The sequence below is a fragment of the Zosterops lateralis genome, assembly GCF_965231275.1.
Source record: "Zosterops lateralis genome assembly, chromosome: 24".
NCBI lineage: Eukaryota > Metazoa > Chordata > Aves > Passeriformes > Zosteropidae > Zosterops > Zosterops lateralis.
The window spans coordinates 6,913,003-6,928,186 of record NC_139784.1 but is presented as its reverse complement, the minus strand read 5'-3'; the positions used below and the strand labels follow the sequence as shown (position 1 = coordinate 6,928,186).

The following is a 15,184-nucleotide window of genomic DNA, read 5'->3' as shown; positions in this document are numbered from 1 at the left end:
GGCCCTGTTCCCATGGCACATGGGGCTGCCTCCCACTCGGGATGCAACAGTCATTAGGGATGAGGATGGAGAGCTCAGGGTGGGAATCAGGGACTCTGCCAGGGCAGGGATTTCAGGAAAAAGCTTGCTCCAGGCAGCATTCTTGGAGGTGCTGGGCATGATCTGAGCCTGTCCTTTTGTTCATAGGACATCAGATCCAAGCAAAAAGCATCGGTGGAGCAGCAGAGGATGAAAAATGTGTCTCTTCCAGCTCTCTGCCCTAGTCACACTGGCCCTGGGGCACAGCCAGGGCAATGGGGGTGCCTGGAGCTGCAGCACAGCCGTGCCAAGGATGGCAGAATCTGCTCCACAGCACAGGATCTCGAGGACCAGCTCCACAGGAGCAATCCCTGGGACCACAGAACAGGATCTCTGGGACCAGCCTTCCTGGCAGCAGCTGCTGGGGACATCTCTGCAGTGCCATAGATGTGCCCTGGGCTGGGGACAGAGGGGACGTGTCACATTTGTGCCCCTGCCCCCTTTGGGTGTGGTGGCACTTCCCAACCCCTGCCTGCCTGGCTGTTTGCTCAGGCCCCCCTGGGGACCTGTTGGGGGGACATGCTGCGTGCCATGGGGCACCCCAATCACTCTCTGCCCCTCCCACTCCTGGACCTCCCGGGAGAAAATCCTGGCTTCTGCACCAGTGTTATGAGTCTGCTGGCCTGATCCCAGCCCCTAATCCCAGTTCCAAGGGGACTGACACGAACTGCTGCTGGAGGGGACAAGCTGTGGGCTCTGCCCAGGAGAGGATGGAGGGGCTGGGGCTGCCCCATCAGCTGCTCCAGCTGTCACAGCCACATCTCCCCTTTCATATTCATCAGCATCACGTTCACGCGGATTAAGCAGAGTGAGTGCCACCAGCTGCTGCTGCTCAGGCCATGCTGGCACGGTGGCACTCAGCACCTGGGGCCACTCTCTGCTCTGGGGACCCTGCGAGCCCTGGCCAGTGGCTTCACTGCAAACCACACCATCCCTGAAGAGGGAATAAACCCAACCCTGGATGCAGCTCAGCTCCACCAGCTCCTTGGTGCTGTCCTCAGGGGATGCTGGAGGATTTGAACTCACCCTGGCCACGGTGGCCAGTGAGTCCCCAGGGCTGGAGGCCACGGCTGCTCCTCGCTGTGGCAGGAGCTGATCCCGTGCTGACCCCCCTGTCTGGGCCAGTTCCAGCTGTGAAGCATCTTGTAAGGAAATTAACTTTTCACTGATCTCCCAGCTTTGAGCTGGGATTAGAGCCCACACGCGCTGCCAACGGGCTCTTCCCTCTTTCCAAGGCCTTTTTGGGGCTGGTGTGGCAGGGAGGGACAACTGCCCTAGCTGGGCTGCTCCCACCTTCCCCCACAGGTGCTTGGTTCCATTTTGGAGCTGGGCTCACTGTTGGTATTCCTGGCTCGTTTGGCTCTGTTCACAATTAGGTGATGACAGCAGGGGCATCCGGGTGGGGACCGAGCAGCCAGGCTGTCCCCAGGGCCACACATCCCCCATCACTCAGCATCCTGCCTGACCCCAGAACCCACTGGCCCAGGCACCCTTGGGTGGCCCCTTCCCACCTACCTCCCTCCATCCCTCCCTGGCCCTGCTCAGGTGTCTCCAACGGGCAGATTTTGGGTATGATATTGCCTCTGTCAGCCAGAAAAGCGAGGAAACAACCCCGCGAGCTGCAGAGCCGGGAGTACCGCAGTAATAAACAGCAGGTCGAGGCTGGAGATTGGTGCTGCTGGTATGAAAAAGAGGACAGGCAGGTTCGGAGCTCCGCCGGCTAATTAAGCAGCAGCTCCCTATAATGCAAAAGCCTTTTCTTTGCCGATAAGACCCATTTATAATGGGCCGAGCGGTCGCAGGCTGAGAGCTGGGGGGAAACAATTGGAAAGCATACTGCTGGTGGGGTTGGGTTTTAAAAATAGACATGAAGGGTTTGCTCCTGGGCTTTTTATTTTTTTTATTTTTTTTCCTCTCTTTTTTTAATAAAAAAGAGAGAAGAAAGCGGCTGAGAGCTGCAATGAGAGTTCCCCATGGCCTAGAGGAAGAGCAGGGCTCTGAGGACAGCACCGAGCATCCCGTGAGCCCAGCAGGAATGCTTCAAAGCAGGGAGCACGGCAATGGATCAGGCTGGCAAGCCAAGTAGTCCCCGGGGACAGAATGGGAAACTATCCTGAGGGAGGGAGGGAGGGAGGAAATGGATCAGGGCTGCACTTGCTGTCCTTGCCACAGCCAGTGCATGGCCACGCTGGCACTGGGATGGGAGCAGGGGGACGGTGTGTGCTGCTCCTCTGTGTGTCCCCAGCACTGCACTGGACTCCAGCCAGGCCCTGCAACTGCTGAAGGGGGGGACTTGCACCCAGAGCTGGCACCACTCATGGCCCCTCTCCACCCAGGACTGGTCCCACAGGAAGGGCCTTGACCGAGTGGCCCGATCCTGGCACCGCGCAGGGTCAGGTCCTGCTGGGATAACGCCGGGATAACACGCAGAGGTGCTGCCAGTGAATAACTCTGGGGGCTGATATGCTGGCACCTGGATGCCAGCCCAGGAGATAGGGTCTTGGAGGGAGGCCAGGACACCCGGGTGCCAGCCCCCAAGATAGGGTGCTGGGCTGGGAGCCAGGGTTCCTTTTGCTTCCAGTGGTGCTCCTCTAACTGGCTGCAGTGGGGTGCAGCCCTGTGCTCAGGCCAAGCCCCCATCAATACAATCTGAAGCAATGGGAAAGCTCCACAGGTTAAAAAAACGGAAACACTTCATATTTTTAACCTCCCATGAGCACTGGGCCTGCATTTCTCTGCCCCTGGGAGCCCTGGCCACTGCTGTTTTGCAGCATCGAGCACTAAATATTTATTTAACTTCCTGCCGTATTAGAACTAATCACTCGTATTTTCCATCAAAGCTTCATTTTCATCTTAACGTAATTCCATCTGTGCACGCACAGCCACATCCTGCTCACTGGAAAGGCAGCTCTGAGGCCGATGGCTGCACCCACTCCCAGCAGAGATGGGGGGTCTGTCTCATCTCATCTTGGAGCACAGACTGGAGGACCTGTGTCCCAGCCTGGCTTCTCCATGGGCTTCCCACTGGATTCTCATTCCTGGTGCAGGGATCCCACAGGCAATGACACAGCTTGTCCCAGGAGCTCCGAGCCATCCCCAAGGCCTCACAAATGACCTGATTCCCAAATTATCTGGCAACATCCTCTATCGCTCAAGGTCTCAATGTGCTCCATGACAGCAGAGATGCCTCCATCACACCGGGAGCCACTATGGATTTGCTCTCAGCAAAGCCCTGAGCCTGGGTGTGCAATCCTGATGCCCTGGTAGCATCAGATCCTGTTTGCCTCCATCACTGGCTTCTCACAGCCCAAATCCAGGGCAGGTCACACCACCCACCACTGGATCACCCCAGGGAGAGACTCTTACTGTCTTTGCGGTAGTAAAGGATCTCCAGCTTGCACTCCTCGGAGCCGAGCAGGGCCTGGGTGAGCTGGGCAATGGAGCTCTTGGTGGTGTCGGGGCCGGTGAGGAAGTCACAGGTGCAGGGCTGCTGCATCACCTCCACGCGGGAGTAGCCGAACATCTCGCAGAAACCGTCGTTGCAGTAGATGATGGCACAGTTCTCCATCTGGGCGTTGGCGATGAGGAACTTGCGGTCTGCAGGGAGGCAGGAGAGCAGGAGGCTTAGAGGGGACCCACAGGGATTGGGGATCACAGCCTGGGCGCAGGGGGTGAGCTTGTGGTTTTTGATGTCACCTGCTGTGGGGTTTATGCAGAGACAGGCTCCCTGGGGACAGGCCTGTGGGGAGAGTGGCTGACCTCTGCCCACACCATCTCAGGTACTGCTCTGCTCTTCAAAGAGAGAAGGTGTCCCCAGTTTCATGTGATTTGTGGCTGTGGGGACAGGGGGACCCAGAGGGGCGTTTCTCAGCAGAGGCAGTTTTGCTGGGATTGGCCAGTCCTGCAGCCTTGACATCTCACCACTGGCATGTGGGGACTCTCTGCTGACTAATGGGCAATCTGTCCCTGACCAGCACTGCAGGCAGAGGGGAGAGCTGCAGCCTCTGTCCCTTCCCAGGGGCTTATCAGGGAGCTGAGTTATCTCAGACACTTTCCACCCTTGCTCAGATTTGACTGAAGTCAGGCAAGGGGCAAGAGGAGGGATGAGTGTGAGGCTTGGCTTCACGGGAAGCAGGAGTGAAACCCATCACATTAATGATTCTCCTAATATTTTATGGGATAATTGTGCCTTTGGGCTGAAGGTGAAATCCAGACCCTGCTGGGCTTTGTGATGTTCAAAAAGTAAAGTGCTCAAGTGAAGGAAAGGGGAAACTGAGGCAGGGAGTGGTGCTGCCCCATTCCCTCCTGGCGCTGCAGCCACCTAGGCTGGGCTGGGGCCAGACTCAGACTTGCTGCCTTGCCAGGGCGTGTGGCAGCACTGCACAGCCCACGTCATCCAGCCCACACAGAGCCATTTCCATCCTTGTCTTGGGGTGAGCTCTGATTTGGTTTGATTTTGTTTTTTTTAAAGCATATAGAGGAGTGCTGGGCTCTGGGACAGGTTTGCTGGCATGTGAGAGGGGTCTGGATGCTGATGTGGTGGATGCCATGTACCCTCCAGCACCATCTCTCAGCATTTGGCATCGGCTCCGAGCTGGAGCTGAAGGCAGGGCTGAGCAGAGGGTCCATTTGGAGGCTGCCTCCCAGCCCAGACCCCAATTAATCTCCTGGATTACCCAGGAATGGCATCTGCAGCTTGCATGCTCCAGAACCCTGCTGCGCTCCAGCCTCACCAGGAATTTTACCCAAATGGAAGAGAAACCTCTGCACAGCTGCAGCACCGAGCCCCACTGGGGTTGGGGGGGACCCCTCCCAGGCACATCAGGGCTCTCCCCAACAGCACCTGAGAGTCCCAGCTCTGCAGGATGCCTCCCAGTAAAACCAGCATCCCCGGGGATGCTGCACAAGTCTCCTGCTTCATCCCACCCTCTGAGAGCTCCTCGGTGGCCCTTTGTGGGGGGACTCCCACTCGGGCACCTTTCCCTTTCCCACACGGGGCTGACGCTGGTGCCGACGCTGCAAACAGCACAAACCACCACAGACAAATATTTTCCCAGTTCCTTCTTCCCGATCCTTCCATACCCAAATTGCTTTGCCAGCTGGAAGACAGACAGCACAAGGAGGGGACCTTCTCCCAGAGCCCTGCTCCTGGGGCACACTCCCCAGCTGATGAACAGTTTCCCCATCCATGGGCTGGCTCCAGTCTGGAGCCCGGCTGGGCTGGCGCAGGGCAGGATTTACAGGCCTGGCAGGGCGCCGGGCCCGGCTGTGCTGAGCACAGGGATGTGACCAACGCCAGGATGGGAAGGAGCCGCAGAGCCAGATCTCCTTGGGGGGGTTTTTTTTTCACCCCCAGTTTTGCTGCCTGCCCTGCCCTCACCTGCAGATTTTCCCTCAATCCCACAGCACCAGGGCTTTGGCAGGGCAGAGTTGGGCCCCTCTGGCTGCGACAGGGACTCACCAGGAGCAGCTGCACCCATGGGAGCTGCGGGCTTGGGGGTGAAGGCACCCACAGGCGTGGAAAAACTCACTGCCTGGAGCAAAGATGTATTGGGTGTGCTGGTTCGGTGTCTCCCAAACACCTGTCACGGCGTGGGGTGATGTTTTAGCAGATCTCGGCTGGTGCCCGACACGGCTGGCAGGGTGCAGGGAGGGAGGGCAGGGACAGGGCCTGGCTCAGTCCTCGCTGTCACCCCTCGCTGTCACCCCTCGCTGTCACCCCTCGCTGTCACCCCTCGCTGTCACCCCTCGCTGTCACCCCTCGCCTTGGCCCCGCTGCTCCCCGGCCGCCGCTTCCCGGGGGAACTGATAGCAACCAGCGACAGTTTTTCTCACTTTCCATCCCCAGGGTCGCGTCAGTCACTGCCAGGCCAGGCCAGGCCAGGCAGACCCGGCAGGGAATTTGCCCACTTGGACCCCAGAGAAAACCCCAAACGAGGCGGGACAGTGGGGGGCGCACAGCCCCGGCACCCCACAGCAGCCCCCCGAGCTCAGTTTTTGGGGGACCCCAGTCCCCTGGTCACCCCCAGCATTGTGGGGGGTCCCAGCCCTGTTGGGGGTCCCAGAGAGCGGAGCCCCCGCCCAGCCACACGCCCCCCCAGCGCTCCCCGGTGCGGACGGACTTTTCCCTGTGTTTGACGCGAAACCAGCCCGAATATTCCTATAAAGAGATTACTCGGAGCAACAGCAAATGGCAACGTTTCGCCAGGGACGGCGGCGGCCGGGAGCGCGGAGTTGGAGGCGAACAGGCAAACAGCGAGCCCGAGCGCGCTGGGGCGACCCCTGTGCCCCTGTCCGCCCGCCGGGACCCCTCCCCAGCCCTCTGTCCCCCTGTCCGCCCGCCGGGACCCCTCCCCAGCCCTCTGTCCCCCTGTCCGCCCGCCGGGACCCCTCCCCACCCCTCTGTCCCCCTGTCCGCCCGCCGGGACCCCTCCCCACCCCTCTGTCCCCCTGTCCGGCCGCCGGGACCCCTCCCCACCAGCCGGGACCCCTCCCCACCCCTCTGTCCCCCTGTCCGCCCGCCGGGACCCCTCCTCACCAGCCGGGACCCCTCCCCGCCCGCCCTGTCCCCCCGTCCCGGCCCGGGGGCTCCGGGGGGTCGCGGTGTCCCCGGGGAAACCCCCAGGCTGGGCTGGCTCGGTGTCCTGTCTATAAACACCCGCGGGGACACTCTGCCTGTCGCCCACCCCTCTCCCCCCCGGGCGGTCTCAGGGGCTCCCCGGGACCCCCGTCCTGCCTCCCCCTCCTCTCCCTGCCGTGTTTCGGACTTGGGGGGCGGCCCCGGCTGCGGGGGGGGGGAGCGGAGGGTGCAGTACTCACTTTGTCCTTCAAATTTGCGGATGATGGTGTCCAGGTAGGTGTTTTGGGGGGCCACATGGCCCCGGCGCACCGGCATCGCCCCGGCCCGGCCCGGCCCGGCTCGGCCCCGCTCCGCCTCACCCCAGCGCCGGCCGAGCTCTGGAGCGGGGCCGGGCCGGGGCTCCCGTGCTCCCGGTGGCCGGAAGGGGGAACCCCTCCGCCCGCCCGCCCCGCCGCGCCCGGCCCCGGGCGGGGGATGAGGATGGGAGGGGGAGGGGAGGGGAGGGGAGGGGGGGAGGACCCGCTTGGAAGCGGGAGAAAATAATAGAATAAAATAATAAGAGTAGAAATCCCCAAAGTGCTTAGTCACCGCTGCCCCGGCCGGTTCAGCAGCAACAGCTGCCGGAGGGGAGAGCGCAGCCCCCGGGGCTCCCCCGGACCCCCCTGGAGCTCCCCCGGACCCCCCGGGGCTCCCCCGGACCCCCCTGGAGCTCCCCCGGACCCCCCGGGGCTCCCCCGGACCCCCCTGGAGCTCCCCCGGACCCCTCGGAGCTCCCCCGACCCCCGCACGGCCCCCCCGGCACCGGCCCCGCAGGAGGGAGGGAGGGAGGGGATGCTCCGGGCGGGGAGGGGGCGCAGGTGGGCGCTGAGGGGAGGGGGGTCCTGCAGGGGCTGGGGCAGGGGGCGCTCAGAGGTGAAGGAGGATTTGGGGCGCTGGGACGGGCAGTGATTGAGAGGAGGACGGGGATTTCCCACGGGGATGGGATGGGATGGGATGGGATGGGATGGGATGGGATGGGATGGGATGGGATGGGATGGGATGGGATGGGATGGGATGGGATGGGGGGCGCTCGGAGCAGCTGGGGAGGGGGTCCTTGGGGGGCCGGCAGAGGATGTCCCGGAGGGTTGGAACTGCGGGTCGTGCTGGGGATTTGGTGGGAGCGCAGCTGAGGGGTCTGGGGGCGCTGGAGGACGGGGCGGGGAGGGAAGGGGCGCTGGAGGAGAAGCGCCGGGAGCTGGCGGGTGGGGATGGGGAAGGAGGAGGCTGGAGGAGGGAGCGATGAGGAGCGCTGGGGGCGGCAGAGCAGGGGGTGCAGGGGGGGCAGGGCAGGGGGTGCCGGGGGGGCAGAGCAGGGGGGCAGGGGGGGCAGAGCAGGGGGTGCCGGGGGCCAGGAGGGGCGAGGGGAGGGGGTGCCGGAGGGCAGGGGGCAGAGCAGGGGGTGCCGGGGGGCAGGGGGGCAGGGGGGGCAGAGCAGGGGGTGCCGGGGGGCAGGGGGGCAGGGGGGGCAGAGCAGGGGGTGCCGGGGTGCAGGGGTGGGAGGGGAGGGTGCAGGGGGGCGTGCAGGGGGGGCTGAGGTGCAGGGAGCGCTGCGGGGGAGGAGGAGATGCAGAGGTGCAGAGGCAGAGGAGGGGGTGCTGCGGGGGGCAGGGGTTGGAGGGGAATGTCTGTGGGTGCAGGAGCAGGGCAGAGGGTGCTGGGGAGGGGGTGCAGGAGCAGGGCAGAGGGTGCTGGGGAGGGGGCGAGGGGGGCAGGAGCAGGGGAGGGGGTGCTGGGGAGGGGGCGCAGGGGGGCAGCAGGGCAGAGGAGGCCCGTCAGTGCAAGGGGACCGAGGGGGGAGTGCCGGGGGGTGAAATGGGGCGCAGGGGAAGGGGGACGGGGGGCTTTGTCGGGATGTTGGCAATGCCGGCGGGTGCCCCGGAGGAGGTCAGGGCGCTCCCAGAGATCCCTGAAGTTCCCAGGAGCAGGTCAGGGTGTTGCAGAGGGGTCGGGGGTGCCCGGGGTGCCCGGGGTGCCCGGGGTGCCCATGTCCCGGGGGTACCGGTGCTCGGGGGGTGCCGGTGCCGCGGGGCCCCGAACCGGCGCTGTCCAGCCCGGGTGGTGCTGAAGGGGCGCGCGGGGCGGGCGGGAGGGAGGGAGGGGGCACCGGCTGCTCCTTTGGGGGGCCTCGGCATGGGATGACCCCGCCTGGCTCTGCGGACACACAGAATCCTGGAGGAACGTGGAGCATTCCGAGAGCCCTGAGAACTCTGAGGGACATGGAAAGTCCAGGGCGTTCTGGGAGCTCTGGTGGACATGAGAACACAGGAGGTTCCGGGGTTCTGGGGTCACAGAAAGCCCCATGTAGAGCACGGGGGGGTTCTGGGGTCACAGAAAGCCCCATGGGCCGTTCTGGGGTCACAGAAAGCCCCATGTAGAGCACGGGGGGTTCTGGGGTCACAGAAAGCCCCATGTAGAGCACGGGGGGTTCTGGGGTCACAGAAAGCCCCATGTAGAGCACGGGGGGTTCTGGGGTCACAGAAAGCCCCATGTAGAGCACGGGGGGTTCTGGGGTCACAGAAAGCCCCATGTAGAGCACAGGGGGGCCCTGGTGGGTCCCCAGCTCTCTGTGGGACATCAGGGCCCCAGGCTGAAGCTGCACTGCTGTAGCAATGCTCAGAGCCAATTCAGCTCTTCTCCAGCCCACCCTGGGGGTGGAGGCCAAGGGGACCAGCTCCCTTTCCCTCCTGGGAAATCTGCTCTGTCCGACCCTCTCCTCCTGTGTCCACTGCTAAGGACAGTGTCCACTGAGGGGCTTTCTATTATTATTATTTTGTTATGCATGGTTTTTCAGGCATGAAATTGGTCTAAGAGGATTATGGTCCATTATCATCAGCAGAAGTGTTTTGCTGGGATTTTCAATTAATATTCCAATGCACCTCAGCAATGCCCGTGTGGACCAGGCCACGCCAGTGGGGCACTTGACCCACAGCAGGGTTTGCCCTGGTTGCCTCCTGTCCCTGGGCCAGCAGTGCAAGTGGGTGAGGCAGGTGCCCTTTCCAGGCCCATTTCAGAGCCTCGGTGCTGTTTTTATCTCCATGTCTCAGAGAAGTCAGCCTTCCCTAACGCAGGAAAACTTGTTCTATTGTTGAAGAGGGTGAAAAACCCATTATCTCCCCCCATCCACTCTGCACACTGCCTCTGCCGTGATTTACTGCGAGTCGTGGAGGATGTTTTGCTCTATATTACACAGATGCAGCTTAATAGCATGGGGGAGGGAGAGGGACACAGAGTCCAGACTCCTGCCTTCTCTGTTTTCTTGTTGATATACTGTGTGACTCAAGGGAGACAGCTCTGTGCCGCAATTTCCTTTAGAAAACAAGGGACATTGGTCACTTGGCCTGGTAAAACCTCTCCGAGATTCCTGGATGACCACTTCTGCAGGGGGAAAGCAAACTATTACTACTCCAGCTAATATGATAGTAATTATGATTATTAATCACCAGGCAGTCAGGATTTAAGGTTGGCCTCCTGCCCTCCTCTCATCCCATAAATCAGTCCGGGATGTTCACGGACACGTCACGTGGACAGGGATGTGTCTGACGGAAAGGGCACGTGCCGGCTCAGAGTCCTTCTGGGGGGGTCCCCAGGGTGGGGTGTGGGGGACCAGCATAGCCCTGGGCATGGGGAAGGGCACAGCTCTGGGCATGGGGCAGGGCACAGCTCTGGACATGGGGCAGGGCACAGCTCTGGGCATGGGGCAGGGCACAGCTCTGGGCATGGGGCACCAGCACAGCTCTGGGCATGGGGCAGGGCACAGCTCTGGGCATGGGGCACCAGCACAGCTCTGGGCATGGGGCAGGGCACAGCTCTGGGCATGGGGCACCAGCACAGCTCTGGGCATGGGGCAGGGCACAGCCCTGGACATGGGGCAGGGCACAGCTCTGGACATGGGGCAGGGCACAGCTCTGGGCATGGGGCACCAGCACAGCTCTGGACATGGGGCACCAGCACAGCTCTGGACATGGGGCAGGGCACAGCTCTGGGCATGGGGCACCAGCACAGCTCTGGGCATGGGGCAGGGCACAGCTCTGGGCATGGGGCAGGGCACAGCCCTGGACATGGGGCAGGGCACAGCTCTGGACATGGGGCAGGGCACAGCTCTGGGCATGGGGCAGGGCACAGCTCTGGGCATGGGGCACCAGCACAGCTCTGGGCATGGGGCAGGGCACAGCTCTGGGCATGGGGCACCAGCACAGCCCTGGGCATGGGGCAGGGCACAGCTCTGGGCATGGGGCAGGGCACAGCTCTGGGCATGGGGCAGAGCACAGCTCTGGACATGGGGCAGGGCACAGATCTGGACATGGGGCAGGGCACAGATCTGGGCATGGGGCAGGGCACAGCTCTGGACATGGGGCAGGGCACAGCTCTGGGCATGGGGCACCAGCACAGCTCTGGGCATGGGGCAGAGCACAGCCCTGGGCATGGGGCAGGACACAGCTCTGGGCATGGGGCAGGGCACAGCTCTGGGCATGGGGCAGGACACAGCCCTGGGCATTGGGCACCAGCACAGCCCTGGGCATGGGGCAGGGCACAGCCCCCATCTCCCCAGCCCCTCTGTGCAATGACCCCAGAAAGGCTTGTCCTGCTCCAGGCACAGCACTGGGGCCCCTTTTTAACCCACTTTTTTCCAACCAAAGGTGGAAGAGCTTCTCTCCCCAGCCCTCCTCCCCACACAGCCCTTGCATATGGAGTTGAGTCATGTCATTCTCTTTCAGGTTATTATTCACTAAGCTCCAGGAGCCTCCCAGTGCAACCCTGGTTCTTCCAGTCCCCTCAGAGCTCCCCAGTCCCCTCAGTGCATCCCTGTGGAGCCAGGTCATCCCTGCCCTGCAGCTGCCAGCCCATGCCCTGCCTCCCTGCCCTCTTTGGAGCACTTTATGCCCGGACTTCTTTCAATTCCCTGGGTTTTAAGCATATGCTTGTAGTTAATCCCATGCTTACATTTTATCCCAAATTGGAAAAATTGGGGTCTTTGGGCAAATTCTCCTGCTGTTCAAGTCAGCTGAAGGGCTCCCTCTAATTTAACTGAACAGTAATCCTCTCTCTCTCTCTGCCCTGCTCTCCTCCTCCTCCTCCCTCACTCAGTTCTACTTCTCCCCCCTCCTCCTCCTCTTCCTCCTCACTGAATGTTTTTGAGGTTTTACTCCTTTCCCCCCGCCCCCCCGCCCCCTTTTTTTTTTCTTTTTTTTTTTCCTTCCTTCCCACACCCTGGGGAATCAGTGGGAAACTACCTGGTTTCCAAGGGCAAAGGAGACCTGGGTGCTTCCCAAGGGTTTCCTCCCCCTCCCTGTTCCTGGGAGTGCAGGGATTTATAATCTGGGCAGGAAATTATCACCTACTCAGCGAAGGGCTGCCCTGGGCAGGCACAGGCACATTGGGGAAGGAGATGGAGCCTTAATGGGGTACGGATTTGGGGTGGGAGGTGTGGGATGGAGGGGATGGGAGCCCACTTGGATCCCAGCGTGGCAGCTGTCGGCTGGCGCTTGCCAGGAGAAATGTTTGCCAACCCAGACGCGACATTTCTCCATATTTCTGTAATTAGAGCCACACTGCAAACACAGCTGGGGAGGGAGAGGCAGAGCTTTCATGGCCCCCAAAGCTGATTCCAGCCATCAGGGCTGTCCCCAGACACTCTCGGGTGTCCTTCTGCCTGGCACGGCTCATGCCCCTGCTTTGCCCTTTACTTTTGGAAGATGCTCTACGGATGTGACTTGGGAGGGAGGAACTGGGGCTGTAAATTTATTTTGCAGGTGGAAGGATGCTCCTTGTTCTGGCTCCTTTCTCTGCCTCACCACTCCAAATCCTGACGTATTTTTTTCAGGCTCTCGCCGCCACATTGTGTAGTTGTTAAGTATGAAACAAAAACCCAAATCAAGGGTAAAAATGTGCAGCCAAATTGAACCCTCATCAGCCTGGGCCTTCCCAGCCCTGGGAGACTGCAAATCTGGAAAGGACTCAGCGACATTAAACCAAGTCACGGACATTGTTTCCTGACAAAGACACTTCCCACTTGTAAAGTGGCAGGAAAAGCCACGGACACTCTGCTCTGGGACGTGGCCTGCTCAGTCCATGAACATTCCCCTGGCACCCTGCCTGTCCTCACTGCACAGCAGGGGAAACTGAGGCACGGGGCAGGCTCGTGACTCACCTGCCAGGAGGATGGATGGGGCCTGCGGGCTGCAATAACTCGTGATGCTGCAGGGAAGAGCAGGGACAGGCAGGATGCAGCCATGGGAAGGGGGTGCTGCCAGTTTCTAACTGGAAACTCTCCTGGGAAAAGGGGGAGAGGAGCCAAGTGCCAAGTTTCCAGCACTTTTGGTGTGGGACGATTCTCTCCCTGTCACCTGGGATGCCTCAGTGGGACAGTGTCAGCTCAGGGGGGAACCCCCAGGGGTGGGGACAGTTCCCCACCAGCAGTGGGACATGGGCAGAGCCTGCTTTGGGGTTCTGCTGCTGAGGCACCCCGAGACAGGGCCATGGTGCCCATGCAGGGTGGGGACCCTGTGGGGCTGGGGAGGCAGTCAGCCCAGCTGGCAGCCCTGGATGCATCCCCTGGTCAGGATGGGAGCAGTGCCTCCAGCCACAGGTGTGGGTGACACCTCCCATCAAGGATGGACATTGGGAAGGTGGAGGTGTCATTTGGTTTTTTGGATTTGGCCCTGTCCCCACTGATAGTGAATTCCAGCTAAGCCATGGGGCTGGGGGGAGTCTGAACTTGCTTGGGGGGTGGGATATGGGGTCTTGCCCCTCACCCCCAAATTCTCCTTTACGCCCCTCAGCCCTGCTAGAGCAGTGGGGAGGGAAGGATGGTGCTGAGCAGAGCTCACAGGGGCTGCAGCCAGGGAGCTGCAGGGATGGAGCTTTCCCAGCCCCTACCACAGCTCCACAATCCTGCTGTCCCCTGAGACCCCCCCCCAACACCACCTCATCCCTCTCCTCTGCCCACGGTGGCCCCTTCTGATGGCCCCCAGCTGCTGCCAAGCTGTGGCTGTGTATTTCCAGGCACTCCTTGTCCCCGGGGAAGGGGAATGTGAGGAACGCAGCCCTGTGCACCCTCTCTGCTCCTGCCTGGCCACCCGTCGGCTAAGAATAGACCTGGCTTGGCCAGGCCCCACCGGCACCAAGGGGCCATGGGGTGTGGGAATCCCCAGCCACCTTCCTGCGAGGGATTGCAGACCTAAAAATCTGAAAAAAAATGGGTTTCTCTGATGTCCAAAGGGTCTTTGTGCTGGTGAAGGGAACCCCAGAGTGTTTATTGCTTTGTATCCGTGTGATTTAAAGCAAATCTCTCTGGAAGCTCCATGTGCAAGCAGGGGGGGGGTGCAAAGCAGCCCCCCAAGTCCTGGTACCCACAGCCTCCTGAGCTCCCCTCTAGGAGTTCTGTGAATTGAGGGGGAATCTCCTCCTTTTTTTCTGCTTTTACATTTCTTTTTTTTTTCTCCTCCTTAGGGAGTGATTTCGCTGAGCCTCCTAATTTCAGCTGCAAGCATGATGCAGGAGCCAGAAGGCAGCAAAATCTCTCCAGATGTTATCACAACGGGGAAGGGAAATCATCCTCGCTTTAAAGCTGTCTTGTAAAACACTGCTGCTGGCTTGGCAGAGCCCTCGGGGCGCCAGCCAGCCCTCCCTGCCCTCAAAAGTTTCACCCAGACCACCCCATCTCAGCCAAGAAGCTCCACTTGAGCTCAAGGTGGGACTTTCAGCCTCTCCCTGGGCTGGACCGGGCACAACCTTGTGTTCAGCCCCATCTCCTGGGTGACCTTTGCACCTGTGTTGAGGGTAGCCTGGTGTCCAACCCCATCCCATCTGCCGTGTGGACCTTGGCCCTGCGTGGAAGGTTGGCTGGTGTCCAATCCCACCTGCTGCCCAGAGCCTGGAGCTGTGCTGAAGGAGCCTGGTGTCTGCCCGTGTCTTCTGCATGTGTTAGGAAAGATGGGAAATTTCTACCTGCGTGGCTGGTGGGCCTGGGTTGTCACAGCTCAGTGCCCCCATCATCCCCCCTCGTGCCCGTGGTAGGACAAATTCAGCTCCTCTGTGCCTTCCCTGGTGTCTGGCCAATGCTGAGTGTGTGTTGCAGTCTCTGAGTGACAGCCTTCAGTGTGGCTTTTTTATTTTTTATTTTTAATTTTTTTTTTTTTTTTAAATCCTCTCCCCCAGAAAGCAATTTTCATGAAACTTGCAGGATCTTGATGATCTTGGAGACCTCTTTTCCTCCACTAACGGGGCAAAAAAAGGAGCCAAGGAGCCTCAAAATTACCCAGTGAGGCGCTGAGCTGGATGGAGCACACACCTGCACCGGGCTGCAGGTTGAAAATACACTTTCACAGGCTGAAAATACACTTGGCTTCCAACTCAGCTCTCACCGTGCCAGGTCTGTGCTCTGCCGGGAAGGGGGCGAGGAGGGAGCCTGGTGTGCCGGGATATAAAGCAGATGCAGCAGGATGTGGCGAGGGAAGGGCATTGGGCTCTGGGGATGCTGCTCCAGGG

General features: G+C 61.0%; 1 protein-coding gene across 1 annotated transcript in view; it reads right to left on the bottom strand.

The window, feature by feature from the left end:
• The window catches only part of KCNH6 (potassium voltage-gated channel subfamily H member 6), a 33,111-nt gene extending 26,109 nt beyond the window's left edge, over positions 1-7,002 (bottom strand). The window contains exons 1-2 of the mRNA XM_083877718.1: positions 6,898-7,002; positions 3,445-3,675 (exon numbers count right to left, since the gene is read on the bottom strand). Coding sequence (XP_083733844.1) covers positions 3,445-3,675; positions 6,898-6,973 — 307 coding nt within the window. The 5' untranslated portion in view covers positions 6,974-7,002. The remainder of the gene's footprint in view (positions 1-3,444; positions 3,676-6,897) is intronic.
• Positions 7,003-15,184: the final 8,182 nt, after the last annotated feature.